The following is a 19061-nucleotide window of genomic DNA, read 5'->3' on the forward strand; positions in this document are numbered from 1 at the left end:
GCCGTCATCACGCCCATGTGCAATGGGTTGGAAGCGAGCCTGGGCTGAGCGCAGCAGTGAGTCCCCGTCCTGGCTCCGTGGGCACCGGGCAGGTGCCCTCAGCTCCCGCCCTCAGCTGTTTCATCTGCACAATGGGCACATTGCTTCCTGGTGGGACAGGTGTGCGTCTCGGCTGAGCGAGATATGGACAGGCCTGTCCTCCATCAGGTCCTACCCAGGCACAGATGTGCAGAGCAGGGGCACAGCCCCCTCCCTCCTGCACCCCTCCTACCCTGGAGGATAGTGTCTGATGGAGGATAGTGTCTGATGGAGGATAATGTCTGACGGCCCCCATGGACAAGGGGCCCCAGACGACGCAGCCCTCTGGGGACAGTGGCATGTTCGGGAGGCTGGACTGGGCTGGCAGTGCCGACCTGGGGAGGAACGGGCCCAGTGGCAAGAAAGGCTTTGAAGCTGGACAGCAGGAATGTCTGCCCAACCACTGCTGGGAATGCCTTGCTTGTGTGACATAGCAGGGATGGCTGCAGTGACACTAACTGAGCTGGCGACAAGACAGGAGAGGCGGGAGGGGGGAGGTCTCAGGTCACTCTACCACTGCTGTCCACCCACCCTCACTCCCGTCACCTCCAGACCCCTTCAGAGCTGAGCTAGACTGGGACGGTGGGGCTGTGATAGGAGACGAGCCTTTTCCAGAAGACAGAAGGCATCTCCTGCAGAGGCATTCCTGGCGAGAGCAGCAAAATCCCCGTCTCCCTTTCTGCTTCTTTCTTGGCAGAAAGCGCGGGAGGGCCATGGGCCTGGCCCCTGGGCCTGGCAGCGCTGAGGCCTGGCAATGAAGCCAATCTGTATCTGTCCGCAGAAGGCCCAGCTCGGCCAACTGGATTCAAGTGAGTCCCAGCCTCAGGGCTGCAGCTGGCTTCGCCAGCGCCTGGCGCACCGTGTGCGCATCCTGGCATGGAGGCCTCCCCATCGCCCGACCTTTCCCTGCGGCCCATGCTGATGAGCCAATGCTCATGAGCCCCAGAGGAGGCGCGCTGCCAGCCAAGCCTCCAGCCCTCTCCAGACCGCCTCCAGCAGCTCGAGGTGACACATGGACCAAAACACTCGCTTAGCTTCCAGAAAGCTCAGAACCCAACTCTGTGCACAGCATGTCGGGGGGAGCACTGCCTCATGGGACCATCGGCACTGTGTTTCTCTCTCATCCCTGCCACCGGCCCCTCCAGGGAGCACTGCCTTTTCCTGACTCGCTGGCTCTGTCAGAAGTGTGGAGGTACACAGGGAAGCCTGGGCCTCAGAGAGCTGGACTCAAATCCTGGCTCTGCCACTGCCAGTGCATGATGTCGGCGAGCGCAAGCCTCTCTCAAGTTTCACTCCCACATCCACGCAGCGACCCACCGCAGAGGGATAAGAAGGGAGGGCCCCTGGCAAGGACCGGCCACACTGGGGGCTCTTGGTGCTGTTACTCGGCACCCCACACCCTCCATTGCCAGGCACGGCCCCATGGGAAACTGTCAGAAGGCGAAGCTGGCCCTCTGGCAGGTGCTGAACACTCACTCTGAGCTCATTCCTGTGCCGACTGCCAGGATGGCAGGGAAAGGCAGACTTGCGCCTGCCCGGGGGAGCAGAGACCAGGCGGGGAGGCAGGCCCCTACCACAGAATGAAGACAGCGGGGTGCGGGCTCTGCTGTACAGAGGAAGGCGCTGCAGCCCAAGTGGAGGACAGGGTGTTGTCCTGCGTCTTGGGCCGCGTGGCCACAGGAGAAGAATGACAGCTCCCCAAGAGCCAGGACCATGGCATCTTTCCCTATGACTCCCGCCTGCCTGGCACAGCCCTCTTGATGCAGCAGGGGCTCCAGAAAGAAAGGTCCATAGAGCAGCATCACAGCTGCCCTCAGGCAGGATCGCAAATAGCCGTGCTCTTCGGGGCAGAGGCCTCCAGGCTTGGAGGGTAAGAACACAGATTGGGACACTGGTCCCACCCCAGGGAGTTTCTGAATAAGACATGGGCATCTCAAAGACAGAGAGATCTTTTTTCCTCAGTCTCCCAGTGCCTTGTACAGTGCCTGGGATGGAAGACTCACTATCATCACCATAATAACCACCATCATCATGACTTCCACCACCACCATCACCACTATACCATCACCACCATCTCCACCACCACCGCCATCACCACCACCATCAGCATCACCACCACCACCTCCACCACCGCCATCACCACCACCATCAGCAGCACCACCACCACCATCACCACCACCATCAGCATCACCACCACCACCACCATCACCACCATCAGCATCACCACCATCACCACTATCACCATCACCATCACCACCACCACCACCACTATACCAACACCACCATCTCCACCACCACCATCACCACCACCACCATCACCACCATCACCACCATCACCATCACCACCATCACCACCATCACCACCACCACCACCACCATCACCATCACCACTATCACCACCACCACCACCACCACCATCACCATCACCACCATCACCACCATCACCACCACCACCACCACCACCACCACCACCACCACCACCATCACCACCATCACCACCATCACCATCACCACCATCACCATCACCACCATCACCACCACCACCACCACCATCACCATCACCACCATCACCACCATCACCATCACCACCATCACCACCATCACCATCACCACCATCACCACCATCACCATCACCACTATCACCACCACCACCACCACCACCACCACCATCACCACCATCACCATCACCACCATCACCACCACCACTATCACCACCATCATTACCATCACCACCACCACTATCACCACCACCATCACCACACCACTATTGCCACCACCATCACCACCACCACCATCTCCATCACCACCACTGCCACCACCACCACCACCATCACCACCACCATCACCACCATCACCAGGACTATCACCATCATCACCACTGGAACCAGTCACCATGCTAAGAGCCTCACACGCTGCCCTCTGAGGCATTACTGATACGTATTTTATAGAAGGGGCAATGAGGTACACAGAGATTAAGCAGTGTGCTCAGAGTCGCATACAAGTCACTGGCAGAGCTGGAATAGAACCCAGTCTGTCTGACTTCAGGGACCGTCCTCATCTGTTAAATAAGCAGCAGTGCTCGTCCCTACTCAGCACACCTGAAGAAGGGGACTCTTGCTGTGAATGAGGACAAGATGCCAGACTGACTCTCGTCCTCTAGAACACGGCTGCTCTGGGCCACAGGTACTGGAAATAAAACAGGTTCATTTGCATTCAATTTGCATACAGCTGCTGAAAATAAGCCCAGATTCCCCACCACTTTAAAACTGCATTGTTTCTGCCTTGAAAGGGACCTTCCCACGCGCGCACACACCCCCAATCACCCCGCCGTGGGGTGATGTCCCCTTGTCACCTCCCTGAGGAGGCAATTCCCATTCCCAGACCAGTCCCCACTGGGAGTGACCATAGCGCGCCTCCTCTCTCTGGGCTGCAGCCTCCCCGACTGGAGTGGCCAGGAATTCCCAGGGCCCTCTCAGCGGCAGCATGCAAAGCTGCACTGGGGCAGGGCAGGAGGATGAGGTCTCCTGAAGCGGTAATGTTGAAGAGGCCACACCACACGGGCAGGAGCTGTTTGTGAGCCAACGGCATCCTGGCCAGCTGACCTGGTGAGTTTAAACACTTGTCTGGGAAGGATGCTAGGAGATGCCTCCTGGAGCTGGCTGGCAGCTGCCTCGCCAGCGAGAACAGCCTCTGGGAGGCTCCTCCCCTCTTCCAGGCCACCATCTTCGAGCAGGACCCCCCAGCCGCACTCCTCCCAGGTGCCTGCCCTATGTCCTGGGCTGAGGACTGCTGGGCCACTCCCCTGCTGGTCCAGCACTGCAAAGCTCCATCTAGGGGGAAGCTATCAGGACAGGAGGAAGCTTGGTTAGGAAGGGGTGCCTGAAGGCTGCCCCTCAGGTGAGAATCCAGGGGACTCACGAACAGGGCCTGGGCCTCGCGGAAGATCCACCGCGGAGAGGGGCCTGTCTGATGAGCAGCCTGGGGATTGTGAGGTGCGGCCAGACATCCCTTCCTCTGCCTGTGGTGGGATGGAGCTCAGGGGCTGGAGGCCTGGCCCCGGACATGTTGCTCTTCCTCTGCCCCCATGCCCAGCCCCGGGCCCCCTTCCAGCTGCTTAGCTGCTTCCTACAGACCCCGCCACCTCCCGGAAAAGCCCTTCTGCCCGTTTTGACCCACAGCCAGAAAGTGCACCTCACCCACTTTGGGCTCCCAACACTGGCCCAGGAGGGGAGCAGGCGCTCAGGTCCACACACGCACACACACGTACACGGGTGCACATGGATACAACACACATGCGCACATGTGTACAGGTGCACAGCACATTCAACATGCCTGCACAAACACATGCACACACACATACATAAGCACATGTATACACACACAAGCACACATAAACACACGTGCACAGTGTGTGCAGCATGCCCATTCACACACATGTGCACATGCATGCACACGCATGTTCACTGCCCAAGTGCATGTGCACACCTGCCCCCCTCCAGGCTGTGAATGGGTGCTGGCTGCCTGTAATAGCATCTTGGACAAGCCTCTTCACCCCTGGCCTCTCCATGGGAGACGCACTTCTTCCTTCGCGGGCTGCTGTGAGGGCCGCACTGGGTCACCCCTGTCCGCGGAGGGCAGGCACGTCTGGCTCTAAGACGATCCTGTTGCTCTTTCATAGTCAATGCCACCCCCTCCTCCGGGGCCTTTCCACATCAGCCGAGGCCGTGTGCATCTCCCCTCTATCGGGGTCTGGCCCGCAGTGCTGGCGCTTCATTAGCCACGCTCTGTGGCAGGACGCCCCCTGACCCTGGTCTATACAACAGGAACGTTGTGACCAGGCTGGCTGGCTACCCCGACGCACCCCTCCCGCTGCCTGGCCGCCAGCGCCCGGCTGCCCTCCCGGCACCCAGGTGAGCGGCCATTTGCCTGAAGGCCACAGCAAGAAGAGCAGGGGCGAGGGGTCAGTAGACAGGGCTCCACACCGCGCCCAAGGGCAAGCTCTGCTCCCCGTCCCAGCAAAGCCGTCTTCCTGCGTAAAGAAAGGGTGACGGGCCTCTGCCTGGGAGGGGCCAAGGCCACGTGGTTATCTACGCCTGTCTTCACCCAGCCTTGGGCACCAGCCGCAGGTGCACGGCCTTTTGTCGTTCACCTCCAACCAGTGCCCACCGGCCCAGCACCCAGAGCAGCCCCAGGACCTGCATTGTCCTCCCAACACACCTGCAGTCTCGGCATGCTCTGACCCACTCTCCCAGGAGAGCATGCACGTCACTCAACATCCCCCATGTCCCGGGCACGGTCCAGCAGGCTCAGACAAGGGGGATGTGACCCTCAAGCCACGCTGATGCCGGGCCGTGGCAGCAGTGGCCTCCAACCCAGGCCATCCTGATCTGAAGCTGCTCAGAGTAGCCAGTGACGCAGTGGGGCAATAGGGCCTTGTCAGACGATGGGGCCCCGGGCAGAGGACGGACAGAGGCTCCAACTGCCAAAGCATCCCCCACCTGCTCCCAGGGCCACGAGCTCTGTGGGTCTGCGCAGCCCATCCAGGGCGGAGAGGCCCACCGTTCCTGCTCAGGGTGTCGCGAGCCTGGTATTTATTAAATGCCACGTAGACTGACTTAAATCTTCGCCTAGGGTTATGTTCCTGCTCGGCATCCACTCAGAGCAGGACTGGTTGAGCAGCCCAAGAGCCAGTGTAGACAGAAAGGGCACAGCATCCAGGGTCCGGCCTGAGAGCACATGGGGTCCCCCCTCCCACCCCCGCGGCCGCACCAGCTGTCCCCACAATGCCTGGAACACAATTCACATTCACATTTCTCAGCAGAAGGGGGAGAATCTATAACAATCTGATCACGAAAATGAGATTCTCCCGTGTTCTTTGTACACAGGCACACCACGCACGCTCGGGCCTCAGCAAATCCAATTGCTGCTTATTTATCTGCTTGGCCTCCCAATTAAAAGGCAGCCTCCTCCCCCGCCCCCAATACATACTCACCCACCCCCAACAAGCAGGTTCCCACCGTGGCTCCCAGCCTGGCCGGAGCAGCAGGCCCCCAGCCCCAACTCCTGGGACATGTCCCTTGGGGCTCTCGTGGTTAAAACATCCTGTCACTAAGAACGTGAGGAGGGGCTTCCGGCCAGAATTCATCCCCCGTCTGCCTTGTCCCCTGGAGGCACACACCAGCCGGGGGCTGGTCGGCCAGCGGGGTTCTTAGCATGTTTTGCTCTTTGCTGGACTGAGGTCAGCTCAGAGGCCTAGGGTCCTCAGGCCACCATCAGACCCCAGCCTCCATCCCACCCCAGGCCCGGCCCCACGGGAGATATTCTTTCTGCATCTCCTGATCTCACCCACCCAGTCACCCTAGCTCCAGCCTTGCCCCCCGGGGCGCCTCTAGCCTCCCAGCCTCACTGATTCCTGGGCAGAATCCTGGGACGTGCCTGGTGCTCTGCAATATGCATTTACTGAGCGCCAACTGCATGCCGAGCACTGTCCTAGGTGCCAGGGCTGCAGCCAGAGCCTGACTCGTGGCACCAGCATGTTGCAGGGAAGACAACTGCTTCCAGGGCGACGGGTGGGGAGAAGGGTCAGGGGAGTCCTCTCTGATGAGCGTGAGTTTGAAGAAAGACATGCAGGAGCAGCAGACAGGACACAGGAAAGCGGGTAGGAAAGGATGGGAGGGGATGAAACAGGGCCAGGATGGGCTCCACGGCTTTCTGCTTCCCTTGAAGCCGACGATCCAGCTCCCGCCGCAGGGCCCCGGGGTGCCGGAACGCATTAGCACACGGGGGTGCTTGGGACAGAGCTGGCGCAGCCGGAGTTCGGGGCTCAACGGCATCCCTCCCACACGGGGCATCATCCCCCTACAGGATGGTTTTCTGGTGGTTTTCCGGCCTTTCTGCTAACTCGTGGCCTCCAAAGGCAGACGACACAACACGGTGTGGTTTGCTCGGGCTGTTGTAGGGTTACCACGTCTCGTTCACGAGACTGACGGCCCCTAAGGCCCCTTCGCAGAGCGTCGTCTCTGATGTGACCCCGTACCATGCATGCACGTAGGAATCTCACCGCTTCTTCTGTCTTCTAGAAAAGTTTGTATATGACCAGCTCCCTTCCTTGCGAGTAGGGTGGAACACCCTGCACAGACCATCTGGTTTAGTGCTTGCCCCGTGGAAGGAGTTTTCCCACCGATTCGATTTCTTTAATGGCTGAAGAACCATCGAGGCATCTATTCCGTCTCCAGTCAATGGTGGCGAGTTACACTTTTCTAGAAATTCGGTCCATTTTTTTTCCCAAGTTTCCAAATGTGTTGGCATAAAATTGTTCATGGAACTCTTATTATTTTGGAATTTCTGCTCTTTTCCTTCTGGATCGATCTTAATAGTAGTTTCTCTGTTTTCGTGGTCTTTCCAAGGAACCATCTTCCGGCTTTGTGGAGACCTATTGTAACTTCTTAGACTCTGCTCTTGTCTCTACGGTCTTCTAATTTCTCTGAGTTTATTCTATAGTCCTTTTACTTTTATTTAACGTCTTTTTAATATCTGAATACATTAATTTTCAGCCTTTCTTCTTTTGTTGTATAAGCATTTACGACTATTAATTTCCTTCGAAGTACCCTACAGATTTCAATACGCTGTATTTTCATTATTATGCAATTATGTCTTTTTTACATATCCATTAATGATTTCTTTTTTGACCTTGGAGTTATTTAGAACTGTTTTTAAAGTTCCAAACAGACAAGGAACTTTTACTTTACCTTTTTTCTATTAATATCTGATGATTGCATCTTTCCAACTGCATTTCTAACAAGTGCGGTGTCTTGTGCATTACTGAATCCCTGAAGCTTGTTGACATTTGCTTTATGATCTAATTCCTGGTCGAAACTTGCAAACACCCCGGCGTCCTTGAGGAGACAGAGCATTCTCCCTTTGTTCAGCGCGCGGTCCGTAAGTGTCCAGCGAGCCCGGTGTTCAGTATATTCAAACCTGCTCTCTCTTTACTAATTTCCCATCTCTGTGCCCCATGTTGAAAGCTTCTCCTGTTAATGCTGGAGTCTCTCTTTAGATGAGAAATTTTGCTTTATTTATTTTATTTTGATCTATTTTATTAGGCATATACAAGTTCAGAGGTTCGTCTTCCTGATGCACTGAGCATGTTATGGAGTAATTCTCTTTACCATATTTAATGTGTTTATTCATATTATTTATACATACATTTGTCTTAATGTCCATTCTGCCTGAAATTGACACTGCCACCTTCTTCCACGCGGTTTCTGACTGGCCTTCCTTCTTTATGCCTTTACCCCCACCTTTCCCACGGCCTCATGTTTCTGTGAGTCTCTCGTACACGACAGAGACTTTTTCCTCCGATGTGACGATCCTGGACATTTAATGGGCTCTTTGCATCTACCGGCATTAATTGTTTACTGGACATGAGTCCAAAAGCCTGCCTCGTTCTTCTATGGGTCCTATTCTTTCTTCTATATGATTCTGTATTTTACTTTTATTTTCATATGATTCTCCTTTTTCTTCAGTAAGGACGTCTGCTTGACTGTATTCCACTCCAGTCCCACTGGATGAAAGCCATTCCTCCAACGCCGCTCTTCTAGGGAGGACCTGCTGCCTTAAATGTCATTGTATTTTTTTACTGGTTTCGTGTGTGTGTGTGTGAGTGGAATCTCATCACACAGAGATCCTGTGACCACGCCGTGATCGGAACAGAGCTGCCCCGACACCCGAGGGGTTCCCCCACGCTGCCCCTTCCGAGTCGCACCCTCTCCTACCTCCCAAATGCCTGCAACCGCCAGTCTGTCCTCAATCTCCATACTTTCCTCACTGTGTGAATGTCACACACAGGGAACCACACAGCACGTGACCTTTGGGACTGGCTTCTCCGCTCAGCGAAAGGCCCTTGGAGCCACCCAGACAGCTCGTCCGTCCCTCCTGCGGAGGATTCCACGGCATGGCGGCACCACACCCAGCCCGTTACCCACCGAGGGACCCGAGGGTTGCTTCCAGTGGGGGGCTGTTATAAACGAGCTGCCATGAACACTGTGTCCAGGTTTTCGTGTGAAGGTGAGTTGACTTCTCCAGGATAGATGCCCGAGTGCAACTGTTGGGCAGTATGGTAACTGGCCATTTGACTTTTAAAGAAACTGTCCAACAATTGTCCTGAGCGGCTGTGCCTTGTTACAGTCCTGCCAGCACTGGATGAGTCGTCGTTTCTCCGTACCCTGTCATCCCAGGAGGCACGTACTGGCATCTCACGATGGGCTTAATTTGCATTTCTCTAATGGTTAGCGATGTTGAATATTTTTTCAGGTGCATATTTGCCAGCCACGGATCTTCTCTGGTGAAGGGTCTGCTCAAATCTTTTGTCTACTTTTTTTTTTCCAGGAATATTAGCCCTGAGATCTTCCTCTTTTTGCTGAGGAAGACTGGCCCTGAGCTAACACCCATGCCCATCTTCCTCTACTTTATATGTAGGATGCCTGCAATAGCATGGCATGCCAAGCGGCGCCATGTCCGCACCCAGGATCCGAACCAGCGAACCCCGGGCCGCTGAGAAGTGGAACATGCGAACTTGACCACTGCGCCACCAGGCCGGCCCGCCCATTTTCTAATTGAACTGTTTTCTGATTGTTGAATTTAGAGAGCTCTTTACAAATTCAGGATACCAGTCCTCTGTCAGATTGTGATTCACAGACATTTCCTCCCATAAGTAGCTTGCCTTTCATCCTCCCAGCGGGGTCCTTTGCAGAGCCTACGTTTTCAATTGTGATGAAGGAGCCCTTGAGTTTATTAACAGAGGCTAAAATTCATGGACACTTACCTTCCCTGCAAATACCACGTGCTCAGCACGCTTTGTCCGCTCTCCCCCGTGACACCTCGTCACTGTGCAGCCGTTGTCCTCGGCTTTCTCCGCTTTTAACCCCACAGACTGGACGTCACAGTCAGTTACGAGTTTATTACTTCACACAGCCATTTGCGGGGTTCCCTCACCCCGACCGCCTCCTGGCCCGCTGTCCTTGCGCTCCAGACCTCCCTCCTCAGACAGTTCCCCTCCGCCTGACGCCCGTCCTCCGGGGTCCTTTGGTGAAAGTCTCCTGCTGGTGAACCTCAGAGTTTTCACGTGTACGGAAATGCCTGCATTTTGTCTTTCTTCTCGAAAGAGGGTTTGTTGGCGCGTATTTCCAGGTGGACAGTCATTTGCTCTCAACACCGGGTAGATGTTACCTCACCGTTTTCCAGCTTCTCCTGCTGCTGATGGGGCTGAGCGGTGAGCAAGGCTGTGGGTCTTTCCTTCCTTTCCAGCTGCTCCCTGGAGCTGCCCTTCCACGCGGCGTCCACGGTTCCCCGGTGTCACGTCCAGGAATGCGCTTCCCTCGGTCCAGCGGCCTGGTGTCAGTGGGACCTCGGCCCCTCACACACTGCGTGCCCACATCCCAGCTTCTCTCCTCCGGGACTCCAACTACACGTGGGTCGAATGTCTGACTCTCTTCTCCGTATCTCTTAATCTCTGTCACAGTTTCTGTCTTCTCATCTCTCTCTGTAATACCGTAATTTCTTCAGATTTATCTTTCAGTTGCTATTTCTCACTTCATCTGTGTCCAAATATGTTGCTTGACCCATCCGTTGAGCTCATTTCTCAGAGTTATAATTGATCTTTTCCAGACACACTTGGTCACTCTTTTTTTTTTCTGGGAAAGATTTGTTCTGAGCTAACATCTGTTGCCAATCTTCCTCCATTTTTTTTTCTCTTCCCAAAGCCCCAGTACGTAGTTGTATATTCTGGTTGTATGTCCTGCTGGTTCTTCTATGCGAGATGCCACCTCAGCATGGCTACTGACAGATGAGCAGTGTGGTTCCGCACCTGGAAACCGAACTCGGGCCGCCAACGTGGAGTGCACCAAACTTTAACCACTAGGCCACCAGGGCTGGCTCTTGGTCACTTTCGGTAATCTCTTATTATTGCTCATTTGTATGATCTCATCTTGCTTTAAAAATGGTTCTTAGAAATGATCTTATGTTACGTATCTGATGAATTCCCACAGCAGGAGTCCACTGGGGTCTGTAGGAGTCTGCCAAGGCTGCCGTAACAAAGACTGGGCAGCTTAAACCACAGGAATTCATTTTCTCACGTTCAAGAGGCCAGCAGTCCGAGCCCAAGGCATCGGCAGGGCTGGGTCCCCCTGAGGCCTCTCTCTCTGGTGTGTAGACGGCGCCTCCTCCCCGTCTTCGCACGGTCGTCCCTCTGAGAGTGTCTGTGTCCTGATCTCCTCCTCGTATAAGGACGCCAGTCAGCCTGGGTCAGGGCCACCCTGTGATCTCACTTACCTTCACCTCTGTGAAGACCCCGCCTCCACACAGTCGCGTCCTGACGTGCCGGGGGTTAGGACTCCAACATCGGAATTTTAGGGGATGCAGTTCAGCCCATAACAGGGCCTAAGGCTGTTGTCCTGTTCTCCCCTTATTTCTCTTTTGTTACTTATCCCACTGAGTGGCTTGCCCCATTATAGACCCACAGCCTCTGACTGTGGGTTCACATGGTGCTTCTCAGTCTGCGGGTGCCCCAAAGGCCTGCCTGGACCCTCTTCTCTGGAAAGGACCTTCTGCCAGGATCCAGGGCCGCGGGGCAGCCTTTCCTCTGCTTCCCACCAGAGCGCTCTCATTTGGGGCGGCAGGGGTGGTGGTGTGGAGACAAGACTGCTCATATTGATTATTCTCTGGGAGCCAGCAAAGCATTTAAAACCAGGGTTTCTCATGTTAAATTGTTTCATAGCGGGAGACCATCCGGGCGGTCTAGCCACAATCCCCCAGGAGCAGGTCTGCCCCACTGCCCTCCTTTCCTGCGGCTCCTCCAGGGCAGGATGGGCCCTTCTCATTTCACAGCAGGGGAGGCTCACTCACCTGGTCAGGCAGCCAAGGAGGGGAAGGGCATGAACACGGAACTCTGAACCGGGCTCAAGGCTGCCCCTTGCTCTCTCCATGACCCTGGACTTCGCCCCTGTGCCCCCAATGCTGCTTGGCTCTCAGGCTTCCTGCTCACACGAGGGGTGTGGCGAGCCGACCTGAGCTCTCCTCCGGGTCTGGTGGAAGCTACCTCAGCGCTTCTCCAGCCCGGGGAAAGGTTCTCTTCTGGAACATGCTGCGGAAGGCCTAGCAGTCAAGCCAGAGAATGCCGTAGAAACGTCTCCTGCCCTGGCCACTGCCACCTAAGAGATGTCCCCATCAGGCCCCTCTCAGCGTCCCCAGCATGCTGCCTTCCCTCTCCGTGACCCCTCCCCTGGCGTCTGTCCCCACAGCCTTCGCAGGCTCTCCACGCCAACTGCTCCTTCTCTCTCTGAGCACTGACCTGTGCCCCTGCCCAGGGCAGCTGAGCACGCATGGCCCCCGCCCCAGCTGGCTCCGGGCTCCCCACCGCTGGGCCCACGGCCTCGCCAGGACACCAGCCCTGACCTCGCCACCCTCCTGGCAGCCCTGCTCCCCCTCCGCCCCTCTTCCCAGCTCCACCGTCCCCCTGGCCGCTCCAGCTCAGAACCATGGCTGCCCGGGGGGGAGAAGAGGATGTGCAGACCTGAGGTTGGCGGCCGCAGGCTGCCCTCAGCTAGAATCCCACCTGGCACTGGCCACTGTCCCTCCAGCTGCCTCCACCTCACATGCTCACTAAGAACGTTTCATCCTCAACAGGTCTGACAGGCTCCTGCTTAAACCAAGACCACAGCCTCCTTCCTAACGGATCTTCTGGCTGCCCTACCCCATTCCCAAGAGAAGGAGCGCCCAGAGCCCCAGGTCGTAGGGCAGCACTCCTGGCTCGACTTTGGTGGCCCTTCCGTGCATGAAGACCCCACCCTCGAGGCCAGGCAGGGCCTCTGTTCTCCCTACGTGCAGCCTGCGCTCCTCTGCGCAGCCCAGACCCATGGCCCAGCAGACAGGCCCCTGTCCCAGCCATGCCCCTACAGGCTCTCTGCATGTGGCAGCAAGGGGCTCAGGACTCAGGGGGCAAAGGGCACTGGGCAGTGGAGGGAGACAGACCAAGAGGGTCACTCTGCCCCTCAGCAGCCATGCCCCCTCTCAGGCCCCGGCTCCTCAGCCCCAAAGCAGGAGTGGGGCCGTCTATCCCCAAGCTTGCCCTGATTCCTCTGAAGACCCTGTCGGCCCTCCTCTCCACCAGCCTGCTCTGCCAGCCTCACCCACGTCTGCCAGCTCGGCTCTAAGGCTTCTGCCCCAGAGCCTTCTTCAGGGAGGGCACCGCAGCCCATAGCACCACCGTCCCAGCGGTCAGCTCCACAGTGGGACTGCAGGCTGCCTGCTCGGCACCTCCCACCCTCCCTCCAGCAACAGGACCTCCGTCTGGGGCTAAAGCCATAAAGATATTTCCCAGCTTCTACTGCAACTCAGTATGGGCACCTGAGTAACTTCCAGCCACTGGGATGAGATCCAGGCACAGGTGCCCTTAAAGGGAAGGGGTGTGCCCTTCCTAATCCCTTCCCTCCATGCTGCTACCTGGAACCTGAGTGCAATGGTGGGAGTCTCGCAATCACCGTGGACCAGGAGCACCATGATGGAGGAGGGCACTGAAAGCCGCCTGGGTCTCTGCGGACTGCGGAGCCACCTTGCTAGCTCTGGATCCCCAACCTCCAGATTTCTATATGTAAGAGCCACAATGCCCATCTTCTTTAAAACACGCCATTCTGGGTTTTCTGTCAAATACATCTAACTAGTTTTAACTGATATATGCAATAACATTCACCAAATGTGTATTTACTTGCTTAGTATTGATTTCTGCAGCAGACCATGAGCTCTGAGAGAAGAGGCCTCTTGTCTGCCTTGGTCACTTCTGTATCCTCAGCACTTACTACAGGGGCCAGCCCAGAGAAGGCTCCCAAGAGGCATCATGGGACCAACCAGGGTCAGGGATCAGGATTAGGACTCAGTGTATGACCAGGATCAGGGCTTAGAGTGTGACCAGGGTGAGGACTCAGTGTGAGACCAGGGTCAGGACACAGTGTGTGACCAGGATCAGGGCTTAGAGTGTGACCAGAGTGAGGACTCAGTATGTGACCAGGATCAGGGCTTAGAGTGTGACCAGGGTGAGGACTCGGTGTGTGACCAGGGTCAGGACTCAGTGTGTGACCAGGATCAGGGCTCAGAGTGTGACCAGGATCAGGGCTTAGAGTGTGACCAGGGTGAGGACTCAGTATGTGACCAGGGTCAGGACTCAGTGTGCGACCAGGGTCAGGGCTTAGAGTGTGACCAGGGTGGGGACTCAGCATGTGACCAGGGTCAGGACTCAGTGTGTGACCAGGATCAGGGCTCAGAGCGTGACCAGGGTCAGGACTCAGTATGCGACCAGGGTCAGGGCTCAGAGTGTGAGCAGGGTCAGAACTCAGTGTGTGACCAGGCTCAGGGCACAGCATGTGACCAGGATCAGGGCTCAGAGTATGATCAGGATCAGGGCTCAGTGTGTGACCAGGGTCAGGGCTCAGTATGTGACCAGGGTAAGGGCTGAGTGTGACCAGGCTCAGGGCACAGCATGTGACCAGGGTCAGGGCTCAGAGTATGATCAGGATCAGGGCTCAGTGTGTGACCAGGGTCAGGGCTCAGTTGGGACTACATTATGGGTTGACCAGTGATAGCCTATAACACAAGAAAGTAGCGTTCATTGCCAATAGGGAGGTGAATGTCAACCACGGTGGGCATCTTTTAGTGGACAAGAAGGGTCCATTCCTTCCACCTGGAATGAACATTTACGAAGACTTCTCAGAGGTGGCATTGAGATGGACCCAGGATTTGTAGGGTAGAAGGAAGGGTTCCAAGGAGGGGCCATCTGAGTAAAGTCTGCCATGCAAAGCAAATGATGCCCTTTGCACCCATGGAGGAAGAGGGTGGCAGGGCACTGGGCTAGACCGCAGAGGGCAGCGGCTCCGTGGCTCAAGAGCCTGGGCATCTTCTGCAGACAGAAGTTCCTGACACACTGCTGGCCCCACGGTAAAACCTGAAAACCAGGAAAACTCCCACCCATTGTGCCAGTGACAAAGGTGTCGGCTCTCCACGGTGCTGGGCTTCCCTGGGAGCGCTGGGAGCAGCACGCCGTCCAGGTCATGCCACTACTTCAGTATCTTGCTTCTGGAAAAGGCTTTTACCCACAAGGGTCAGGAGGAAGCCGTGGAAGAGCTGGAGGAGGGAGGGAGGTCCAGACCAGCGGGGCCCCGGGGGCTGGGGCCACCCGCCCTCTCCTGCTGTCCCTGACGGCCACCCAAGCTGTCTGGGTGTGGCTTGTGCCCTGCCTAACAGGCCCAGGAGTGGGTGCTGGGCCCCAAGGGACCAAGAGCCAAAGGAGGTGGTGGACGGAGGAGGATCTGAGACCAGGAAGTGCTCAGGGCCGCCGGGGGTGAAGCAGGGGCACAGCCCGTTGGGGAGAACGGGCGGGTTCTGTCTCATTGACTCGGCAGCAGCAGCAGCATCGTGAATGCGTTTTTTTGTTGTTATTTTATGCTTATATAAGAAAAATATATTTTTGGAAGAGAAATCAACAGGTACAAAACGACACCCGATCCCACACAGGACCCAGTAACAAATGTGCACATAGATACCGTACAAGAGGGACAAAGCTGGGGAGGAATGACTCCAGGCCAATGGGACATGGTTCCCTCGCCCAGAATCAAGAGGACCACAGGAGCCAGCCCTCCGAGTCCACACGCCCACGAAGGAGGGGCTTCCAGGAGTCATGCCAGGGCACACTCTGGGGGCCTTCTTGGCACCCAGTGAAGCCACATTCCAGGGTCCCAAGGTGCCCGTCAGGGAAGCTGGGCCCCCACGCCTCTTCCTGCCGCTCTGCCCGCCGGCCGCTGCAGAGGTGCTGGCTCGTCCTCCACGATGCTCACCGGGCTGGTTGGAGCGCAGGAAGCTGAGCAGAGGCCGGACTCTGCTGGCGTCCCTCTGTTCCTCAGCTGCGTGGTCCCTGAGTAGACTTCTGTCCAGGCCCCCGGGGGGCCGGCTCCCGGAAGCCCTTCCTCACACGTCACGGAGCCGCACAGACAATGGCAGCGACAGAAGGAGCAAGCACAGGTGGATGGCACTGGTGTCCTCTCTGGCTCCACCGAGGCCCCGTCTCTGCCCACCTCTCCCTCAGTCCCTCTTAGAAGGACTAGAGTCCCCGCTGTGCCTGCGGCCTCCAGGGCCCAGACTCTAGGGCTCCTCCTCCACCTTCAAGATCATCCCTGAGAAGACCTCCGGGCCTGGGTGGATGCCCTGGGGGCTGCCCTGGGAGCCTCTGGAGGGCCCATGGGCCTCTCCGCCAGCAGGGGTGCTGTCTGGGGCTGCGGGCGAGGCTCCTCGGGAGGGGTGGGCCTCCACCAGCCTCTCAAGGGTCCGGTTGAGGGCCTCCACGCCATCGGCCAGCCGCTGGCTCTGCTCGGCCAGTTGCTGCAGCAGCAGGTTCTGCTGAGCCATCAGTGCACTCTGCTGCTGGGACCAGGAGGAGAGCAGGGTGCCCTGCCGCTGATGGACGTCCAGCAGCCGCCGCTCAAACTCAGAGGCCTCAGCCACTGCCGGCCTCCCAGAGGGCTGGGGTGGCGCAGAGGAGGGAGGGGAGGGCCGGAAGGCCCCTGTGAACGCAGCTGCTGGGGGTGCCGAGGCCGGGGAAGCGGGTGGGGAGGGCGGGGAGGCTGGCGCAGGGAAGGCTCCTCGGAGGTCCAGGGGGTCGGGCTCGGGCAGGGTTGGCCCATCCAGAGTCCGCAGGGGTAGCCACAGGCAGCTGGGGGCCTCGTCCTCCTCGTCGGCTAGCAGAGGGAGACAGGAAATGTGAGCCCTTGCCAGCAAGGATGGGAGCATCATAGGGAGGGACGGGAGGTGCCAGAAGAGTAAGCTGCATGAGGCCCCCTGCACTCGTAGCTCTGGCCTCACAGTGCCTGCTGCAGCGGGCAGCAGTACCCTAACTAAGAAAGCAGGAGTGAGCCTGGAAGACGTGTTCTAGTAATGCTGAGACTGAAACCTCAGCCTGGTGACTCCAAAGCCTAGGGGTTCACCACCATGCTGCCATCTCCACCCATCCAGCCACCATTCACACATCCCTCCACCCACCCATCCACCCAAGCTGGCCATTATCTATCCACCATCCTGTCTGTCCATCTGTCTACCTATACATACCCACAGACTCACGCACTTGTCTATCTGCCCATCCACTGTCCATCAGTCATCCCTCCACCCTCCCTCCGTCTACCTCCTCCCTTCCTTGCACCCTCCTTCCTCACATTCATCCATCCATCCATCCACCCATCTGTTCATCTCTCAGCCATCCATCCTCGATCCTCTGTCCATCTCAGCCTCTGTCCATCCATCCAGCCATCCACTCACCCATCCACCCGCCCAGCTATATATTTGTTCTTTTTTCCTTCCATCCATCCATCCATCACCTATCCATCCTTGATCCATTCACCCACCTATTTGCTCACACCTCTGTTCATCCATCTGTCCATCCACTCACCCATTCATTCACCTGTAATACCTGCGCTACCCTCTCAATCCCTCAGTCCCTCTGCCCATCCATCCACCCATCCATCTGTCCATCCGTTTGTCTACACACGCACCCATCCACCATGTAGAAGGACGAGGGGTGGACATGAAAGCACCACCTCCCCAGGGCAGCAGGAAAAGCCCTGGACATGGAATCCTGCAGACTGAGCTCCAAAACCAGCTCTGCCTCCTGAGAGCTAGGTGACCTTTAGAAAACCCCTCTTTTCTCTTTTTGGGCCTCAAATTCCTGATCTGCAAATGAAAGGTCTGACTGTAGGGCTCCTAACCCTGACAACTGGCTGAGTGTGGAAGATAAGTCAATAATATTGCAGGGAAAACTAACTGGGCCTGAAATACGGGGCGTGGTGATGTCCTGTCCTGACGGACACTTCCCGACACACTGCAGAGGCAGGTGGGAGTGGGAGAACATCCCTGTGTGGCGGAAACTGTGGCTGTACCTCCAGTCCTGAGCCCCACTCACCTCATCTATGGGACAGGAGTTCCTGATCTGCAATGGAAACAGGGCGACGACAGCAGCACACCAGGGGGCCAGGCCCACAAGCGAGCTGGGAAGAGGTGGGACGGGGGTCTGAGCCTGATGAGGTGTCCATGGACACAGGGGCTGCCCGTGCCACCGCCCCCTCCTGCGCCTCCTCCTGCGCCTCTTACTCCTGCGCCACCTCCTCCTGCGCCTCCTCCTCCTGCGCCTCCTCCTGCGCCACCTCCTCCTGAGCCTCCTCCTCCTGAGCCTCCTCCTGCTCCTCCTCCTCCTGTGCCTCCTCCTCCTGCTCCTCCTCCTCCTGAGCCTCCTCCTCCTGAGCCTCCTCCTGCTCCTCCTCCTCCTGCGCCTCCTCCTCCTGCGCCTCCTCCTCCTGTGCCTCCTCCTCCTGCGCCTCCTCCTGCTCCTCCTCCTGCGCCTCCTCCTGCGCCTCCTCCAGGTCCTCCTCCTCCTGCTCTTCCTCTTGTTCCTCCTCTTGCTTCTCTTCTTCTTCCTCCTCCTCCTCCTCCTCACTGTCACATCTTCCTTCCAAGGTCCAGGCATCTGCCGATCCTTCTGACCTGGCGGCCCCTGGGTGCCCATGGAGGGAGCCACGCTGCTGGTTTGTTGCTTCCCTCTTGAGATGAGGCTTTCTGGTGGTGAGGGCCCCTGGCAGGCATCCCTGCTCGCAGAGTTCTCATTACAGAGAGGCTGGCCCTGGGCTTCCGACAAGTGCACCGTGCTTATCAGTCACAGCCTGCGCTTTCTACTCCAGGAGGCCTGAAAGGACCAAGCCTGGTAGAGAGGTCCCAGGTGGAGGGCCGGGCTGCCCTCCACATGCTGGAAGGTGGCAGGACATGAGCTGAGACAGAGCCCCAAGCTGGCATCAGCAGACACAACCTCCAGCCCTTCCTCCGCCTCCACCCTGCAGGGAGACCCTGGCACAGCCCATTTCCTAACTTGCTGCAGCATCACCAGTGTCATGTGGCCACCCTTG

The 19061-nt window shown here is 57.3% G+C and overlaps 1 protein-coding gene across 36 annotated transcripts in view; it reads right to left on the reverse strand.

The window, feature by feature from the left end:
* The window catches only part of TSNARE1 (t-SNARE domain containing 1), a 171215-nt gene that overhangs the window by 39268 nt on the left and 112886 nt on the right, over positions 1–19061 (reverse strand). For 23 of the 36 annotated variants that reach the window (XM_070221238.1, XM_070221259.1, XM_070221232.1 and 20 more), the window contains one exon: positions 15543–16853. The exons of 8 other annotated variants lie outside the window; for them this stretch is intronic. In XM_070221238.1, the coding sequence (XP_070077339.1) occupies positions 16524–16853 (330 nt within the window). In that variant the 3' untranslated portion in view covers positions 15543–16523. Of the gene's footprint in view, positions 1–15542; positions 16854–18067; positions 18153–18667; positions 18905–19061 lie in introns of those variants that run through there. 5 more of the 36 variants (XM_070221251.1, XM_070221246.1, XM_070221237.1 and 2 more) reach the window with 2 other exon arrangements.

The sequence above is a fragment of the Equus caballus genome, chromosome 9 (genome assembly GCF_041296265.1).
Source record: "Equus caballus isolate H_3958 breed thoroughbred chromosome 9, TB-T2T, whole genome shotgun sequence".
Lineage (NCBI taxonomy): Eukaryota > Metazoa > Chordata > Mammalia > Perissodactyla > Equidae > Equus > Equus caballus.